Source organism: Suricata suricatta, chromosome 2 (assembly GCF_006229205.1).
Source record: "Suricata suricatta isolate VVHF042 chromosome 2, meerkat_22Aug2017_6uvM2_HiC, whole genome shotgun sequence".
In the NCBI taxonomy this organism is placed as follows: domain Eukaryota; kingdom Metazoa; phylum Chordata; class Mammalia; order Carnivora; family Herpestidae; genus Suricata; species Suricata suricatta.
Genome location: NC_043701.1, coordinates 169059004 through 169078915, shown reverse-complemented (window position 1 = coordinate 169078915; position 19912 = coordinate 169059004). Strand labels below are relative to the sequence as shown.

General features: G+C 43.0%; 1 protein-coding gene across 1 annotated transcript in view; it reads left to right on the top strand.

Annotated features, from left to right (window-relative positions):
- LOC115276369 (guanylate cyclase 2G-like) overlaps window positions 1-15133 on the top strand; it is a 42404-nt gene extending 27271 nt beyond the window's left edge. The window contains 8 exon segments of the mRNA XM_029920386.1: window positions 798-953; window positions 6206-6383; window positions 7956-8096; window positions 9000-9192; window positions 11006-11180; window positions 12341-12439; window positions 13630-13721; window positions 15026-15133. Of these exon segments, the coding sequence (XP_029776246.1) occupies window positions 798-953; window positions 6206-6383; window positions 7956-8096; window positions 9000-9192; window positions 11006-11180; window positions 12341-12439; window positions 13630-13721; window positions 15026-15133 (1142 nt within the window).
- Window positions 15134-19912: the final 4779 nt, after the last annotated feature.

The following is a 19912-nucleotide window of genomic DNA, read 5'->3' as shown; positions in this document are numbered from 1 at the left end:
CTGTAAGTCAGTTTTTATTTTATTATTTAAAAAATTTTTAATGCTTTTTATTTATTTTTGAGAGAGAGAGAGAGAGAGAGAGAGAGAGAGAGAGAGAGAGAGAGACAGTGTGATCAGGGGAGGGTCAGAGAGAGAGGGAGATACAGAATTTGAAGCAGGTTCCAGGCTCTGAACTAGCTGTCAGAACAGAGCCCAACGTGGGGCTCAAACCCACAAACCGTGAGATTATGACCTGAGCTGAAGCCGGACGCTTAACCGACTGAGCTACCCAGGTGTCCCTGTAAGTCAGTTTTTAAAATGTAGGCAATACAGGGATGCCTGGGTGACTCAGCTGGGGAAACATCCCACTTCGACTCAGGTCATGATCTCAACGGTTTGTGAGTTCAAGCCCCGCATCAGGCTCTGTGCTGATAGCTCAGAGCCTGGAGCCTACTTCAGATTCTGGGTCTCCCCACCCCGATCCCTCCCCCACTCTCTCTCTCTGTCTCTCAAAAATACATAAATGTTAAAAAAATTTAATGTAGACCACAGAAAGGGGAAGGAAAATGAAAACTTCTTATAATGCACAATCAGGTGTTAACCACAGTTAACATCTTAGTGCATGTCCTTCTTTTTATTCTCTCCGTATTCACATACTCATGGACTCCTTTTTGCTCTACAAGTCAAGCACCATTAAGGCAGATTTCTCGGGGGCTGGATACTTTCGATTCCCCTGTGCTTTCCTGAGAAAGAGGGGTGACTTTTCCGGGTTGTCTCTCCCAGTCCATGCTTCCCTCCTGACCCCCGTTGCTTTGCAGAGCTCTACTGGACGGCCCCAGAGCTGCTGCGGCTTCCGGAGGTGCCCTGGTCGGGCACCCCAAAGGGAGATGTTTACAGCTTTGCCATCCTGATGACGGAGCTGATCCACCAGCGGCGCCACGGGCCTTTTGATGACCTTGACGAGATGCCAGATGGTAAAGCTGAAAAGCCTCTTTAGCAGGCTTTGGTCATGTGGGCTAGCTTTTATTTCTTAATTTGGGTGGGGGGAGTGCTAGCTTTTAAGTGATTGCTTTTTATTAAGTGTTTATTAATTTATTATTTATTCCATTGTTTTTCCTTCTTAAAGTTTACGTTCTTTTTTTGAAATTAAAAAAAGTAGTTACAGTTTGCTTATAAAAACAAGGAGCTCAGAATTACATAGTTTGCTCTATTATAACAGTCAGAGTGATCCTGTTGGAAAATGAGTTAGGTCATGTCACTTCTGTTCACAGCATCCTCCCCTGGCTTCCCGTTTGGGGAATGAAAACTAAGCCCTTACGGTGACTGATGGGACCACCAAAGGCCTCTAACCGGGCCTCTGTGACCTTCCTATTAGCATCCGATGGCCGCCATACTAAGTTAACCACATACCTGCTGGGTTTAATGGACAGAAATGTATTTTCTTGCAGTTCTGTAAGGCAGAAAGAAGTTCAAAATCAAGGTTTGGCAGAGCTGTGCTTCCTCTAGAAACTTAAGGGAAGGTCAATTCTTAGCCTCGTCCAGCTTTTGGTGGTTGGCCCAGACTCCATGGGCTTGTGGTCACATTGCTCCAATCTCTGCCTTCACTTTGACATTGCCTCCTTGTATATGTCTCTTCTGTCTGTGTCTTATAAGGACACTTGTCATTGGATTAGGGTCCACCTGGAAATCTGAAATGACCTCCTCAACCCCAGATACTTACTTATATCTGCAAAGACCTGTTTTTCAAATAAGGTCATATTTGCGGGTTCTGGGGATTAGGACATGGACGTATCTCTTTGAGAAACAAAGTTGAGCTTAGTACATCTTCCTCATTCCATCCCTTGTGGTTTGCTCATTTCAATCATGCTGGTCACCTTCACGTGCCTCCAACATGCCCGACACATTCCTACCCCAGAGCCTTTGCACATACTGTTCCCTCTGCCTGGATATCTTTCTCTCATATTTGTATACACAAATTTACCTCACTCTTTCTTAAGGACTACAGAATTTTTATTGCAAGGATATGCTATGTATTATTGGTTGATGCACATTTTGGTTGATTTTCATTTCTTTGCTGTTACAGTTGCTGTAGTGGGTGGCCTTCTATCTTTGTGGACATGAAATTGAAGAGATAAATGTGTTTTAAGTATATTTAATTTTTTTAAATATAAATGCTGCCCAGCTGTCTTTATAGGATATATTCAGGCTCATTTTTTTGCCGAGTTGTCTCTTAACATACATTCTGTCATGGAATTAAGGGGAGAAGTTGGGGACATAAAGCAAAATTTGATCAAGATTGATTAAAAAACAAAAGTGTAGTAGGTGTAATCCCCAGCACTGTTATTTCTTACCGTGGCTGTGCCCTGGAATTACCTGGGGATCTTTAAAAACTGCTGATGCCTGGTCTCAGCCTAGGAGGTACCAATGTCATTGACCTGGGTGGCCCCCTGGACGTCAGCATTTGCAAGTGATTCTGACGTGCAACCCATGTTGAGAACCACTGTCTCAGAATTAGCCTAGGGAGGAGTGAGTGTGTCCGTGGCTAAGTAAACTCAGCCCACCTTTCTCTCCTGATTTTTCTTCTTTATCACTGTGCCTACTCTTTCTAGCACATTCCCAATGGCTAGCCTCAGGTCTCATCATTAGATCGCCATGGATTCCCTGGAGACTTTCAAGCCAGGATCCTTTCTGAATGTATGTAGTTACTCTCAAAGCGGATTCCAGTTTCTAATTTATGGCCAAGTGAAAAAGAGGGGAGACTAATCCAAAAAGGGTCATTCAAATCCAAGTGCAACTGACTTTGGAACTGAGAAGCTACTCAGATGTTCCCAGACTGAGCCCAGGCAGGAGCCCAGCCTCACTCGCTAAGCTTAGCTGCCATCCAGTTGCTCCAGGTAGAGTGGGGGCGGGGGGGGGGGGAGACTGTACACAGTTGATATATTTGCCCCTCATTGCAGCCTTATGCTCACAAAGTTCAGTGAAAGCTGGCCATATGGGCCTATGTATACACAGGCCTGCAATCAGGAAAAGTACAAGGTGCACCTGATTTATGGCCAAACACACTTCCATTAATATCTCATACTTCCCTACAAACAGTCCTGGCGGTGGGGACTGAATAGATATCTGTGCCCCGTGCACACTAGACCAGTGGTTTTCAAATGTTAGTTAGGTTCGGGATTACCTGTGGGGCTTGTGAAAAAGACAGAATTGCTGGGTCCCACCCTCAGGGCCTCTGACTCAGTAGGTCTGGGGCAAGGCCTGAGAATTTGCATTTTTATCATGTTCCCAGATGATGCTGAAGATCCAGTTTCGAGAAGCCTAGTGCGATCCTAGACCAGCAGCATCAGCGTCCCCTGGGTACTTAGTAGGGAGGCAAATTTTCAGGCCCGGCTCTAGGCCTTCCGAATTGGCAGCTGTGGGGCCCAGGATCTGTGTTTCAAGAAGCCCCCCACCCTGATTCTAATGCACACTGAAGAAGAACAGTGACAATAGAGTGACTGGTGGATGGTCATGCATTATGGGATGGCTGCATGCTCCTAGCTCATAAACACGTGTTCGAGCGTGTGGTTCAGAGTTTTATGTCAATTTATTGATTCACTCATGGTATTTTTTAGAGCTGAATATAAGAGAGCAGAAGATGCCGCAATAGTAATTCTTTAGTGACTTCTTTTAAAACTAATGTTGTCCCATGTCTCAGATTACACTTCGTTTAGGATGTAAAACACAATTACCCATTGTACTTTCTTACGTATATTTCTTCAGATTATTTTTAGGTATTAAAAATGTGCGTTTGAACACAACATGTACATTTACAAAAAATAATTTTCAATAGTGATATAACTTGTATTTGTTATTATTATTATTATTAAGCAAAGACCATACTTTTTCAGATTCCCTTAGTTTTCAACCCAATGTCCTTTTCTGCCCCAACATTCCATCCAGGACTTCATGCTGAGTTAGTTATCATGTCTGTCTAAGCTCTTCAAGAATGTTCTTCAAACTGTCCTTAATTCTTAGGACATTGTACTTTCAAGGAGGACTGGCCAGGTGTTTTGTAGAATGTTTCTTACTTGGGATTTGTCTGATTATTTTTCTTTCTTATGATGAGACTGGACTTCTACACCTTGGGAGGAAGGCTAGAGAGGTAAATTGTCATGTTTGTCATGTCATGTCAAGGGTACATACATCCAACATGACTATCAGTCGACTACCACGTTGACCAACATGACTGTTGACATTGACCTGACTGAGGTTGGCCAGCGTTCTCCAGTGTGGAGCCACCCTTGGTCCCTCTTTCATATTCTGTCCTTCTAAGAAAGAAGTCACTATGTGAAGCCCACACACAAGGGGTGCAGTGTTGAGCTCGACTACCCTGAATGGAGAATATCTACATAAACTGTTTGGGATTTTTCTCCACAGGAGGTTTGTCTCTTCTCTCTCATTTAAGTATTTATTCAATTATTGGTATTATATTATATTTGTATTATATTATCATGCATCTCTATATTATAATAAATGTGTACATTTATATGTCATATATTTCACTGTATATTGTATCCTCTGAATTGTAATGTAATATTACTTTATTTATTTTGTTGTTCCAGTTATTTTACCTCTGCCCATTGCATTTCAATTGGCTTCTGTGTACCTTTGATATAAGCCCATTGCTGTGTTTTGATTTGTTTTTAGTAGCTCCTTGCTTCCTGGTGGCATGAGAGGCTTCAGGGTCCTCTTGTATTTCCCTGCCTCAGTCCTAGAATCAGCCATGTCTTCAGGGACACTGGCTCTTTTTTATTGGAGGATGATATTAGAAACCACAACCTGGATGCTGGCTGTGCTCATCGCTCCTGGGGTGTTGCTTCTAGCCCCTCTCTGTGGACAGAGCAAGGAAAGGCGTGTACACACTAACCTCAGTGTCTACACATTCCCATATCTGCATCTGTCCATCTGTGCTATACTAAGCTAAGCATGAGGTCATGACATCTCTGACACTCTTACCAGCACACAGTTCATTTATTCCAGTGACCCCATCTCTAACCACAACCTCCCTTTCTAACAGTGAGATCCTGGCTCCCACTGTCTGCCATTCATTTATTTATTTATCCAATCCCAGGGTATGGGTATAGTACTTTTTAATTCTGTCCCCAATCTTGCCGACTAGAATATAGTGATTGTGAATGGGTCCTTTTGCTTTGTCATGTGGTCTTCAGTCATTTCCGAAGGGCCTAAGTCAGCAGGTGATGTCATATGATTATAATACATCCCCTTCAGTGAGGCGATGCCATACAGTTCTAATACAGTTAGGTTCTTTGGTCACAGTTTGCCTCTATCTTGGGGTTGTCCAACCCCCCAACTGATATTGTTGAAAGTTTGTGTTCTTTGGGGTTTACTCTCTGTACAGTAAGGTTCTATGGGTTTGGGCAAATACGCAGTGTCACGTATCCTATGAAATAGCCTCATCACCTTAAAAAAAAATCCCTGGTGACTTATCTGTTCAGCATCTTCTCCTCCCCAAACTCTTGACAGTATCCTACCCGTTTCCTGTGTCAGTAATTTTGCCTTTTCTAGAATGCCATATAAACAGAATCATGCAGTGTGCAGCCTTTTCAGACTACCTTTTAATACTTAGTAATATGTTCTTAAGATTCATCCGTGTTGTTGAACCCATGGTATTTTTATGCCAAAACATGTATACGTTGTTCTCAAATTATTATTTCCTCTGCAAAACGTGGTTTAGCAGAATGTTTAACAAACGTCCGTAGAAGCCGATGCAGGAGGAAGAAAATAGGTTTGCCAACGTGGACACAGAGGTAGCACGTCATGGTGACCTTTATTATTTGTTAAAATAACTGTTAGGTGACATTTTATATGGAATGCAAATCGTTAAAGGTGTACTTTGAGGGCTTCCCGCCCCAGATGCTATACACTCCTGACGTTTCATAGCGATCTGCTTTACTTCAAGAAAAGTTCTATTGGAAGAAAAACAACTGAATCCAAAACCAGATTCATTAGAAAGGTTCTGATATGTTATATAGTAGGATTCTTCATTTTCCATGAGGATCTTGATGATTTCTTAGGAAATCATCGTGTTTCTCTGAAATTTCAATCTGTTCAATTTACCTAAAAGTTCAACTTACAGATTTAAGAGCACCTGTGTTTAAAGGGAAGCATACTAGATGCCCCAATGCTGAGACATTTGGCTACTTACACCCCAAATGAATTTCAGAAATCATCAGCCGAATCAAAGACCCCAGGGCCTCAGTTCCACTCCGACCTTCCCTGTCAGAGGAGAAGGGCAATGAAAAGATCGTGGCCATGGTGAGGACATGTTGGGATGAATCTCCAGAAAAAAGGCCCACTTTCTCTTCCATCAAGAAAACTTTACGAGAATCCAGTTCCAAAGGGTGAGTTAGATGTGCAACATTTTTTCCCAATCATTGAACCATTAGAATTTTATTTTTTTAATAAAATGGTTTTAATGTTTATTTTATTTATTTTGAGAGAGAGAGAGAGAGAGAGCGAGCGCAAAAGCAGGGGAGGGGCAGAGAGAGAGGGAGGGAGAGAGAATCCCATGCAGACTCCACACTGTCAACGCAGAGCCGGACATGAGGCTCGATCTCATGAACAACAGCGAGATTGTGATCTGAGCAGAAATCAAGAGTCAGATGCTTAATAGACTGAGCCACCCAGGTGCCCCTAACCATTAGAATTTTAAAACTACATGGCTGTGACTGGTTCTGTGTGGCTCACCCCATTCATTCATTCCTCCACTCATTCATTTATTTATCCATTCATTCATTTGTTCGTCATATACCTACTTGCCACATGCAAAGTAGTAGAGTGATAAATTCTCCCTTTATTTTATAAATGATACAAAAATGCAGCAGACAGCAGCACATCGTTGTCCTCCTTTGTCCATTCCAGATATCACTAATCAATCCAGGCTCTCTCTCCCAGGGAATTTTGACATGACCTCAAAATGTGTCCCAAACCAGCATTCTGAAGGTCATGACTCATCAGTTGGGGTTTGACTGTGGTATAAAAAACTATCTGCCAACCTTAGAATAAGTCATTAGCTTGAATTATTCATGCCTCTCAAACAATCTCCCCAGCGGTAGCTTGGGTCACGTTAGGATCATTGTGTCATCTTTCGACACGTTGAACACAGGCAGACACGGCCATGTGAGAAGTAGCCTGAGTTGAAATTCTGGCAGAATTCTGGCATCAACTCCTAACTTGGCCGTTCTGCTACGCATTCTTAACATAACAGCCCTGTATTCTGCATTTTCCCCATTGAAATAGTTTTAAATAGGATGTCTTGGGTCAATCATGACTTTTACTTAAAAAATCTAGTCTCCAATATTAAAGCAAGTCTATTTCCTATGTGAACCTTGGTTTCCTCATCTGAAAGATGGGGAATTTAAATGGTTTTTCTGAAGACCCTTCTAAAATAAGAGCCTACAGGATCTAGAAGTGCTCCCTTATATGTTGTTCAGGAAAAAATATTGTGTTGTTCAGGAAAAAATAAAAAGACCTATCCTGAAATCTACATTTTTGACTGATCCTGATGATGGTATGGTGCATTCTGGGAAATGGGGGAGGGCCAGTGAAGGCCATGTCTGCGGAGTGCCTGCTGAGTGCCAGACATGACCTCAGGCATTGTGGAGCCATTATCTCCCTGAATCCTCAGAACAGCCCTGTGAGGTATGTATTATTATCCTCATTTTCCAGATGAAGAAACTGAAGCCCAGAGAAATGAAGGGTGCAGATCAGGATCACAGAGCTGGTAAGGGGCGGGCTCTGTCCTGCCCCATGGCTTCACTGCCATTGTCATTTCACTGCTGTCCACTGACAGCCCCTAAGTAGGAAACCGTAAGGATGATACACGTGTTCTTGGAATGTATAGCTGGAAGTTGTGCTCTACTGTGACCTTAATGTTCTTGGAAAAAGATGTTCATTTTGGGGTTCTTTTAAAGCCATGTGAGCATCCTAGACAGCATGGTGAGCAAGCTGGAGCTGTATGCCAGTCACCTGGAGGATGTGGTGGGAGAGAGGACCAACCAGCTGATGGCAGAGAAGAGGAAGGTGGATAGGCTTCTGTCCACAATGCCGCCAAGGTATTTATTCCAAAGCACTGGGGGCCTTGACAAAGGACCCAGGAAACAATAGCATCATTATCTAAGAGGCCTCATGTATTTTTTTGTTCTTTTCCTCAGAGGAAATCAGGTTCTTCTAAATGAGTCAAGAATTTTGCAGGCAATTTGGTACACCCTGTAGAAGGAGATAGAGGCCCTTGAATTCACAGGAGTAGACAATGTCTCTTACAGGAAGATGGTAGATGCAGCAATGGGGGATAGACCACTAGATGGCGCTCTAGTCTCATGAGTCTGATTAATTGCTAGTTTCCTGGTACTTCAGATTGTGCTCCAAAGAGTTTGCACAATACAATATGCACCCATGACTTCAGATTCAAAACTTGCTTCATTTTTTTGGCTCTAACTCCACCTGTACACTGTCTAAAAACTTGACGGAAGCATCTGCTTAAAATTCCTGCAGTCTTCTTGCGTGTCTTGACAAAGAGGTGGAGTTCGGGATTTGAAGGTGTTAATGCGAGATTGGATGATTGAAGCAAAGGTATTGACTTGTGGGATAGTGGATGCTCACTTTTGCTTCCACATCTGTAGATTGAATCTTTACCATCAAACTCTATAACCAATAGAGAAAAGTGAGATGCCTTCAGGGAGAAAAATCCTTATTGCTAAGGCACTTCTGTGACCTGCCCCCCCCCCCCCCCCCCGCCCCCCCCCCGCCAGTTTAGACCCACCAATTAAGACATCTCTTTAGAGAAAATCCAAGTAGAGAAATGGGTGTCAAAAGAATCCCTTTAGATGATGGATTTTGTTGACCAAAAATCTAATTCACTGAAGCAAAAGGACCTATCAAAAAGACTTTGCAGGGGTTTGTAGGAGGCAAAATGAGTAAGAGTCCTTTCAAAACCAATCTCTATTCTCTGGTTTCAGCTTCATCGGAGAACAGCTCATCTCTGGAAAGTCCGTGGAACCGGAACATTTTGAGTCTGCGACAATCTTCTTCTCCGACATTGTTGGATTCACAAAACTGTGTTCTCTCAGCTCCCCCTTGCAAGTTGTAAAGCTGCTTAACGACCTGTACAGCTTATTTGATCACATCATTAAAACATATGATGTGTATAAGGTGAGACACCCGGCTCCGGGGCGGTGCGGGAACACGCTCCTTGTCCACCGACTCCGGGGCGTGAGTGCGGATGGACCCAGCCGGAGCCGCGAGCCAGGAGGGCTCTATTTCACGCTGCAGGTCCATCTCCATTCATGGCAGAAGGTCAATATTTTATTCCTGTTTGTTTTCTTGGGCAAGGGCTTGATTACTCACAGATGAACGTTCTTGTCAATAACCACTGGTTGCTCCTTGTTTCCATTATTTTCTCTGGCTGTTAACACATTTCTAAAGAGGCACTGACCTTCTCCTGGCTAATTCCTCCAGTTCCCTCCAGAATGTATTTCCTTCAGATTCAGAGACACTCCTATTTACTCCCCTTTGAAGGTTGTTTTTGGACCTTGTGTGAGTCTCACTGCTGTTACCGTGATCCTTAGCAATGCAGGTGAAGACGGTTTACCTAAATTTAGGCAATCAGAATTTTGGCTGAAATGACAATGTCTGCCTAGTGCTACTTGTGAGTACGCATGACTACGGAAAAAATGATTTTTTAGGAAAGGATAGAAGCAACGAAAAATTTAGCTTCATTTAGTGGTGGTGGTGATGGTTGCTTTAGGTGTTTTCTGATGGGGCCACATCCTGACTGCCGGGTGCCCAAGCTCGCCTGTTCCTGGACAGCCGCAGGTGCACCAGCTCTGACCGTGATTACAGGGCTCTGTCTGTGGCCCGGGGGTGGGGGGTTTGGGGGACAGTATGGTCATACCCCCCAGTGACATTTCCTGAATGGTTATCTCTTAATGTTCCCCACAGATATTTTCTCTGCTTTTTAAAAATTTTTTAAATGTTTTTTTATTATTTTTGAGAGAGAGAAAGAGAGACAGTGCGAGGAGGGGAGGGTTGGAGAGAGAGGGAGACACAGAATCCGAAGCAGGCCTCAGGCTCTGGGCTAGCTGTCAGCACAGAGCCCGACATGGGGCTCGAACCCACAAACCGTGAGATCATGACCAGAACCAAAGCCAGACGCTTAACCGACTGAGCCACCCAGGCACCCCGATATTGTCTGTTTAAGGGTGAAAGAAAAGGCGGTGTGTATAATCTCAAAGATATCACGCATTCCTCAAAACAAAAGCTGCTCAGCTGAGAAGGGCTTCCTCTGGGATTTCCTCGTGACAGTATTTTCTCAGTTACGTTTTGCATGAGCTAAAACTAAATCAGTGTCAATGTCTAAAGGATGTACCCACAGTGGGGAGAGGTAGCCCAGGAGCAATCAGACTTGTGTATGGGCTTGATTTTGTGTAAGTCCAGGGTGACCAGTAGACAGAGGTGTTTTTACTGCTTGGCTAGTGCCTGAAATTCCAGCTTTATCACTTCATCTTTGGATTCTGCTAATGTGTATAATGTATACATATGTATAAGTGTATCAAAGAGCCATTGTATGGGGTGAAGGCATTTCAGGTTGGGTACAATGAATTCCACTTGATGAATGCATGTGATCTTCAAGATTTACCCAGTTCCTACTCTGCTGCCTGTTTAAATTGGCTTTGAACTTGAGTTGAGGAAATATGGTCACCACCACTATCAGATTTCAGAGGAGAAAGCAGTGACTGTGCATAGGAAGGCTCAGGGGAGGAAGGCTTCATGGAAGAACCAGGACAAGAGCAGAAACATGAGGAAATGCTGGACCATAGATGGAGTCGGGGTCAGAGAGTATGACTCTCCAAAGTATGGGCCATCAGAGCGGGGCTCAGTCATGGGGGGCCTTGGTCTCTGACCCCACTCCCTACTCCAGCCTTTTTCATGGAGACACAAGGCCACTCTGTTGCTTTGTTTGCAGGTTGAAACCATTGGGGATGCATACATGGTGGCTAGCGGACTCCCCATCCTCAATGGAATCCAGCACGTGGACGAGATTGCCACGATGTCCTTGCACTTCCTCAGTGCCACTGTCCACTTCCAGATTGGGCACATGCCTGAGGAGAAGCTCAGGATCAGGATTGGCATCCACACAGGTAGGCAGCACTGATGGCCGGTGGCCTTATGGTCCAGATACAGCAGCAGGCTGTTCTGGATTCAAGTCCTAGGTCTGAGGTTTTTAGGACCCTGAAATTGAAAGGTAACATCTTCGAGGGAAACAAAAGGGTGCGTTGTCTTTGCACATGTCTTTCTAGTTAGCTAGCTTCCTTGGTGACAGCAAAGACACCCAGAGACTCAAGGTACTGAACCAAAAGTTAGGAGGAGACCAAAAAGCAGGACAGTTATACCAGTATACATCCCCCCTCTTCTCTGCATCAAATGCCCTTTGATCTGGTCTGGTTTTTGTCAAATTCGTGGGCAAATGACCTGTGCAAAAGTGGCCAGCACTTGGTTTAATGCTCTTCTGTCTTAATTTCTTAATTATTAATACAATAGTAGTGTATTAATTTTCTTTATTATGATCTTTAATACTTTTGTAATGAGGGGGTCCCTTATTTTTATTTTAGATTGGGCCCTGCAAGTTATGTAGCTAGATCTGCTCCTACCTGTCCTCCAAGGCTTGACTAAAATAAAACCCGACCCCTAATCAGCATTAGTGCCCCATCTCCACTGTCATTAATTTCTGTCTTGGCTTGGTTGTTATCACAAAACACCACAGACTGGGTGGCTTAAATAGCAGATATTTCTTTTCTCCCAGTTCTGGAGGCTGGGAAGTCCAAGATCCGGGTTCCAGCATGGTCAGGGTTTGGTGACAATCCTCTTCCTATCTTGCCAAAGCCTGCCTTCTGATTATGTCTTCATACAGCAGAGAAAGAGAGAGAGCCCTGTGGTCTCTTTCTCTTCTCATAAGGGCACTGATCCCATCATGAGGGCCCCACCCTCACAACCTCATCTAAACCTAAGTATCTCCCAAAGGCCCTACCTCCCGATATCGTCATTTTGAGGGGTAGGGCTTCAATACGTGAACCAGGGAGGGAGTTACAAACATTCAGCTCATCGTAATTGATTGTGTTGTTTTCCACCAGAAGTCTGTGGGTTCTGTAGGTTACGTCTTTGCAGACCCTAAGATGTATTGCCAAGCTTTGCCTAGGCGCTTAAGTATTTGTTGAGTTGCCTTTGTTGACTTAATGGTGTCATGGAGTCCAGCCCTTGGGAAATGCAGATTGGCTATGCCCTGCTGTTCTTCTCTTTGTAGGTCCTGTGGTAGCCGGGGTGGTGGGAATCACCATGCCCAGGTACTGTCTGTTCGGAGACACTGTGAACATGGCATCCAGAATGGAAAGCAGCAGTTTGCGTGAGTACTGTTTCCAGCACTTTACAAACTCACTGTCACTGTCCCTCTAGTCCCCTATCTTTAACCAGAGGGTATTATTAGAAGACCCATTTTCAGCAACATCAATCACAAACTTTGTAGACACAGTTTTGCACAGTGCTTTCTATGAGAACACACACGACCACTTCCTTCCTAGATTTTCAATTCTAGACAGTCAGGTACACATATAATAAGATTATTTAAAGGAAGAGCAGAAGTCAGCAAGCTTTTCCTGTACAAGGCCAGACAGTAAATATTTTAGGCTTTATGGGCCATAGTCTCTGTTATTTAACTACTGCTGTAGTTTGAAAGCAGCCATTTATGACATATGAATGATGGGTAGGGCCATATTCCAATAAAACTTTATTTATAAACACAAGTGGTGGGCTGGGTTTGGCTGGAGGGTGGTAATTTGCCCATCTCTGATGCAGAGTATAGTTTTGGTGATGCAGAATTAATCTATGGCCAGGAACTCCGGGGGATATCATATTCCTTTACTATTGCTGGACAATATATGCTATTTATGAGCTGAGACGTTTATCAGCTAGAAAAAAATTACTTAGGGGATTTGTTTCAAAACGTTTAGGTTAATATTCTTTTGAATTTGTAATATTTCCACAATATATAAAAACATACAAAAATATTTTCTCTTCCGATTACTTCATTGTTTCGGCTAATCTGCTAAGTCTCAAACACTGATTTAAACCTCCCCTTGAACTTGTAAGTCAAGATTTTATGAGTAAAATTTGAAAGTGGGAGCTCCAAATGTAGGCTCGAAGCCTGATTCTAGTTGCAGCGCTGGTTGTGAACAATGTTTTCAGTGATGTGACCCAGCTCGGGTACCATCCCAGGAACCCGGGGAGCCTAGCAGACCTCCGTCCATGGGGAGTACCAGCTTGCATATGGAGTCATGCCTCCTGTTTCTAAACTAAGCACGTCAAAGTCTGAGCAACACAAACAATGTTGGAACAATGTCTGGATGTTTGGGGGTGTCCCACCCCAGGAGTCCCAGACTTCAGAGAGGTTGTCTGTGAATTGCTTTCCTAAGAGGTGCTGGCAGCCTAAGAATGTGAGCAATGCAGCATTCCCTCTCCACAGCAGCCCCTGCCCACTGACCCCCAGATGGAAGTCACAGCCAAGGTAGTAACTAGGAAATAACTGGTTTATGGCAGCTCTCCGGATTCATGTCTCTCAGAGCACTGCAGCCAGCCTGCTGGCATTGGGAGGATACAATCTGCAAAAGAGAGGCACCATTCCGGTCAAGGTAAGACCAACTTGGTGCCCCCTACCTACCCCATTTGTGTCTCTGATGGAGACGTTGAGCAAATTGATGGGATGGGTCTATCTCTGCGCTGTGATGTGTGGAGAGTGCCAAGGTCCCTGTGGAGACTTTTGCAGCTGCCAGGTCTTCTTCCCTCAGGGAAGACTTCCCTCAAATGGTCAAACATGGAATCTATGATGGGAAACACCTCAGCTCCCACCTAGACCAACCCCTTGGGGGATGTCTCCTTTCTCTTGGCCACACATGGTCTCCTGGCTTCTATTTGAATACACCAATCTATTCTTTCACAAAGCGACAGCAAGTACGAGCTCAGGAATTACCATGCCCACATTTCCTCCTATGTCCCTTCTGATTCTAAAGTGCCCAGAGAGCAGAGACAGAGGCCCATTGATTTGGGGGCACTAGGATCTCCTCTCAAGTCATTTAAATATCTTTTCCCTTCCCCTCTGCCTTCTCCTCTGTCCAACTTGTTTGAAACACACCATGATAATATTCTCACCTTTCCCTATAACGTGGGCCTTTGGTGATGTGGGAGATGGATTCTCCTCTTGAGATGTTCTCAAGAACATCTTGGAGATGTTCATGGTGGAAGTGGTGGGTAGTTACTATGATGTTAGGTGTTTGGGTGGGTATGGGGGTTCATGGAAAGAAGTGGAAGGGGAGGAGATGCCATCAACTCCCCAGTTTGCTGAACCTAGACCTTGCATGCTGTATTTGATCAATAGACTTCAGGAAAGAGGAAGATTTTTCTAAAATGCAAAGGTGTAGACTTCACTTTGAATTGTGTCTTAATATTCACTGGCTGTCTGATTTGTGGGATTGATTTTATCGCCAGTAAAATGGGAATGGTGACAAAATTGCTCTCAAAGGGTAGATGCAGGGGTTAAATGTGGACATCTATATGAGGTGCTTCACCTGGCACTCTACTGATCCTAAGAGCTCAATAGATTTTATTGTTATTTTTATTATTTTTAAATTTGTTTTTAATATTTTAATATTTTTAAATATTCCCTTTACAGGGACATTCAGTCTCAACTACCCTCACCTCCTAGGGCATTGCTGACGATCCATTTAGGCTCATCAGCAAAGCCCAAGGAAATCAAGGTTTGTCATCTATAATGAGGCCTTTCCTTCACTCAGGCAGCTCCTGCCTACTTGCAGTTTTGGCTAAGAAACAACATTTTCAGTAAACAAGCAAGGGACACTGAGTTGTCTGCCCAGAGGCCGCACTTCACAGGCAGCCTTTCCTCCTCTGACTCACCAGTACTCTCTTCTGCCTCCCACAGGGCAAAGGAGAACAAACAACTTTCTGGCTGAAAGGCAAAGAAGGCTTTGCTATTCCACTCCCCCAATTTACTGAAGAAGAAGAAGCTGAAATCCCAGAGATCTTCTGAAGTATTTTCTTTAAAGATGTTTATGGGGGCCCATGAAAGTCTGAAGACCGCTCTGTGAGATGCTTTAAATATCCCATTCAGGAGGTGTAGATCTGGGGGATTGAGCTAATCTACCAGTAGGGGGAGCCATCTAGCTGGCCTCTGCTGCCTGCCCGAGTTCTGTGGCCTAGACCAAATGTGGAATTGGAAGAGCTGGATATAGTGAACTCTCTTCCTGGGGGACCAAGGCTGGGCTGTTGCTCCCAGACCTGTCAGTGAACTTGTCCTGGCTGCCAGATATTTCCGGCCTATTAGCTTGTGAATTTGCAGTGAACCCAATTTCATTCTGAAGAGAGGAAAGCTGCAGAACAAAACTTGAGGCTGCTGGCCACACCCTGCACTGCCTTCCTTTGCCAGGGGCTGCTCGCTAACCCTCAGTTATCAGAAGGCACCTCAGGGATGTTTTAGAGGGATAGACAGGATCAGAACAGTCCAGGTACACCGGATCCTGGCAGTCAGTCCCCGGAAGGCCCTGGTCCTGAGCTCAGATTTTCTGTGAGCGCTGCAGCTTCCAAATGGAAATGTCCCATCTCAATTTATTGCTTAATTTCTTTCCTATCCAAAGCAAAGGAGCAAAGATAGGCTTTGCTCTCAATCAAGGCTTGAATTTTTCATTCACTTATGAATTGCTTATTTTTTTTCAATCACTGATGGATGAAGATGAACCCATCCATTGTGCTATAAATATTTTCCCCTTTACATAAAGAATAGGATTCCATCATGCCTATCAAGTGGTTTCTTGTAGTAGACTTACCGAACCACTAATTAACTTAGTGTCCTTTTTTTTTTCTTAATCCCTTGCAACTCCTCACATCCGATTATCTTCCTTGTGACTGCACCTGAATGTGGGAGATGATATAGTGTGTTTGAAACCTTTTTCTGGTGAATTTCCCATGACTGGGAATTTCAGTCTCACTGTGAGACTCAGTGAGACCAGGAATGTTTTCTATTTTACTTGACCTGTGAGCTGCCTTTGTAGAGATATTTTTAAGCTCTGTATAGGAAGATAAGCTACTTTTTGGTGAGTTGAGAGCCTTTAAATAACAAATTTTATAAAAAGTTTTATGGAATTCTTGCTTTTTTTAGGAAGAGGGACACTAAATAGGGGCCAAAGAAAGTGCCTTACAAACAGTTACAGCTCCATGGAACTACTCTGTGTTTCCATTGGCTGGACTTTTCTTTTGCCCAGAGATAGGCAGCTGAGCTCTAGGACCTTCAGGGACTCCATTTTCTCTAACATGATTCCACTTTTGCTGTGGTGCGCTCTGCTCCTCTCCATAGGCCTTTAGCACCAAGGATTGAAAGCATTAGTCAAAAGAAGGCATTCATCTGAAAGGGACAGGGGAGCTTCCCCTGGTATCTCAGCATAGCGACAATGGGCCAACATTTGTCTTCTCATCCTTCAGAACTTCTTGCCTTATTTGGGAGCAGGGCTTCTGGATTCCAAACACTTTTTTTCTACATGGAAGGGAATAGAACAACCTCTGTGATGAGGTCTCTTAGAGAGATAGGCCATTTTCCATTCCCCATCCAACCATCCATCCATCCATCTATCCACTCATCCATCCATCTATCCATTCATCCATCTATCCATTCATCTCTCCATTAATTCATCCATCCACCCATCCACCCATCTATCCATTCATCCATTCATCTATCCATTCATCCATTCATCCATCCATCCATCTTCCACCCATTCACCCATCCATCCATCCATCCATCCATTCATATGACATTTCATTAGTTAAAAGAGAATTTATTTAGCACTTACTTTTTGCCATGTACTGATGGTGGTGGGGGTCCGGGGGGGGGAGTTGAGGATATAACACTTTCCTTGATCTTTAGCTCTCGTTTAGTTAAAGAGAGGTGGCACAATTATTAGCACTGCTTTATTAAGGACCAATAGAGTAATGTACAAAACTAGAAGAAACAAAGCAGTCCAATGCTGTTGGATTTAAAAAGCATTAGAAAATGATCCACCGATGTCGGGGTAGCGTGGGACATAGTGATTGTCTAATATTATCCCAGCTTTGTATTTATAGGTAGTGCATGTGTTTGTTGTCTTTCAGCTCTAGCCCATGTGCTTACACAAATAATGTATATAATAAAGACTTTGCTACTTTTGCTTTTCTCATTGGACATTACAAACATTTGGCATCTATACTCTTACAGACATAACACATGTATCTACACATGCATACACATATATTGACATGTGCACACACATGTACATATATACACACATAAATGTTTATCTAAATCTACGTTGATTAATAGGTAGAGATTCATGTATGTATGCTCAGTATATATGTGTATATATATGCATGTCTGTCTTGTTTTTCTTTATGTTACTCAAGGTTTTTTGTTTTTTTTTTGAGAGAGACAGTGTGAGCAAGTGAGGGTCAGAGAGAGAGGGAGAACCTAAAGACAGGCTCCAGGCTCTGAGCTAGTTGTCAGCACAGAGCCCGACGCGGGGCTCAAACCCACAAACCGTGAGATCATGACCTGAGCCGAAGTTGGATGTTTAATCGACTGAGCCACCCAGGTACCCCTATATTACTCAAGTTTTGAGAGAGAGAGTCTTTAAGGGTCATAAGCAGAAATTTGATAAGGTTAATTTTCTAAAGTCTACATCCAAAGTTTTTTTCTATGTCAACCAAGGATACCTAAGGGAAAATATACTCTTCCCTTGTTCTATAAATATATCTTATGTTTGGCACTCACAAGAATTTATAACAGACTGTTTTCTCTTAATTCCTTGATGGGGAAGTGATAAGACATGAAGGGACTTTAGCTAACCTCAGATAGAAACATTTTTGATCATTGGTGATTGACGTTAGGGCATAAGCGACATGGAGAGCATATGGATGGTTTTGCCTCCTTGCATCAGAAACTGAATGCTGGCAGTCTTGGAAAATAAATGTAGGGTAGAATGATGAAAAGTCTGTGGTATGTATGTGAGTCTAGTAAGTTCTAGCTGTAGAGCCCTCTGGGAGGGTTGATGAATTGGCTATCAATATGATATATTAACACTCTAAGCTGTAGCCATAAGTTAATTATTTTAAGGCATTTTATTTATTCCATAGCACCAGGTGGAGATACATAATCATTAAACAATATGATAAAGTAAAACTAATACAGCATTGTTTTATTCTGAGAGCCAAAGATATATGATAATGTTTCTATGCTATTTAAGAGTTTTTGACTAAAACCAATAAAAAATGTCTTTTGTCCTTCCTGACTATAAACATTCAGAGTTTACAGGAAGAGGTCCCAAACTAGTTGGAACTCCAGCTTTGAGATCAGTTTAAGCTACCTTGAGTCATTGAATCTAGTCTGTTGCTAAATAAACACATATTCCATATGATCAGAAATTTGGGAATTAACTGAATTTCTGAGTTTCTTAATATAGTTGTAAAAGACTCAACAAACTACGGATCTCAAAACTGCTCAAATACATTAAACATGGAGATACAAACTGATGTGTTTTCAAATTATAAGGCCACTAATTAAGTCTGTACAAGACTAAGAAAAAAAAAGTAGAGCTCTGGCTTTTTCTATCACATTCTAGCTTCTAAGGATCTGCCAGTTCTCTATGAGGATTGGTCCATTTACATTTTTATTTTGGTGATACTGTGAATCATTAAAATTAACATCTGGATCACTGGGGTGGCAGTATCATCACAGTGTGGCACCAAGCGACTCCACTGGCCATTTTTGTTTTTGTGCTTCTGATTTTTTTTTTTGGTTCCATTCTAATGATCAGAAGCGAATGAGACAAAAACAGATCCTGCTTCACCGTTAAAGGCTAAATGGAATCAGACCATTTGGTACCGATGGTTTCTTCGTTCAAAGAGAAAACCAAGAGTGAGAGCATTGAGCATCACAAGGCGGACAGTAGGATTGGGTTGATAAACTCCAGAGAACCTGTCACAGATGTCACTCCAGAGTCATGTGGCCAGCAGCAGATTTCATTTAGGCAATGCCACAGTATGATGTTAAATGTATGTTAATGTGAGTTTTATTCTTTTTGTAGCTTTATTCCTATTTCATCTATAATTCTCTTTTGATTTTTAGAAATCAATCAAATATAAAAATGAGTTAGTTAATACCTCCCTAATGTTTATACATATTGAAGAAACACTGTAATGAAAACAAATTAGGTTAACCCTGGGAGCCTCTCAGGAATTATTTTCTTTTATAATACTCAGGTTTCAGCAAAACTATTATATCCCACTCTGGTTCCCACATATCATCATTTGAAAGATTGGAACCCCCTACCTGTGGCTCAATTCTGGTTCTTAAATAAACATTGCACAGCGTCAGTGACAAAGTCCTCCTCATGGCAAAATCATCTATTCTCGTGCATTCTGTACTTAGCACTAACTTGGTGATTATGCCCTACATTTTTTTCAAAATGTTCAGCTACACTTGGTTGGGTGTGCTACGCTTTTAAAATTAGAATAGTTTTCAAAGGAGTCCGCTGCAGCCCTGACTTGAGCATGGGGAAGGGAGACTCCTCCACCAGCTGTGGGAGAGAGACCGCAGGATCTCAGAGCCACAGGAAGTCACAAGAGGAAGTAGGGCACCAAAGACAATCACCAAAATTCACAAAAATCATTGAGACACATCATTGGCAAAGCGCTGTGCTCTGCTCAACAGTATGTTCTTCTGTTTGTTCTTGGCGGCGGCACAATAAATGGGGGTTCGTCATCGGCACAGGAGATGGTGTTGGTGGAG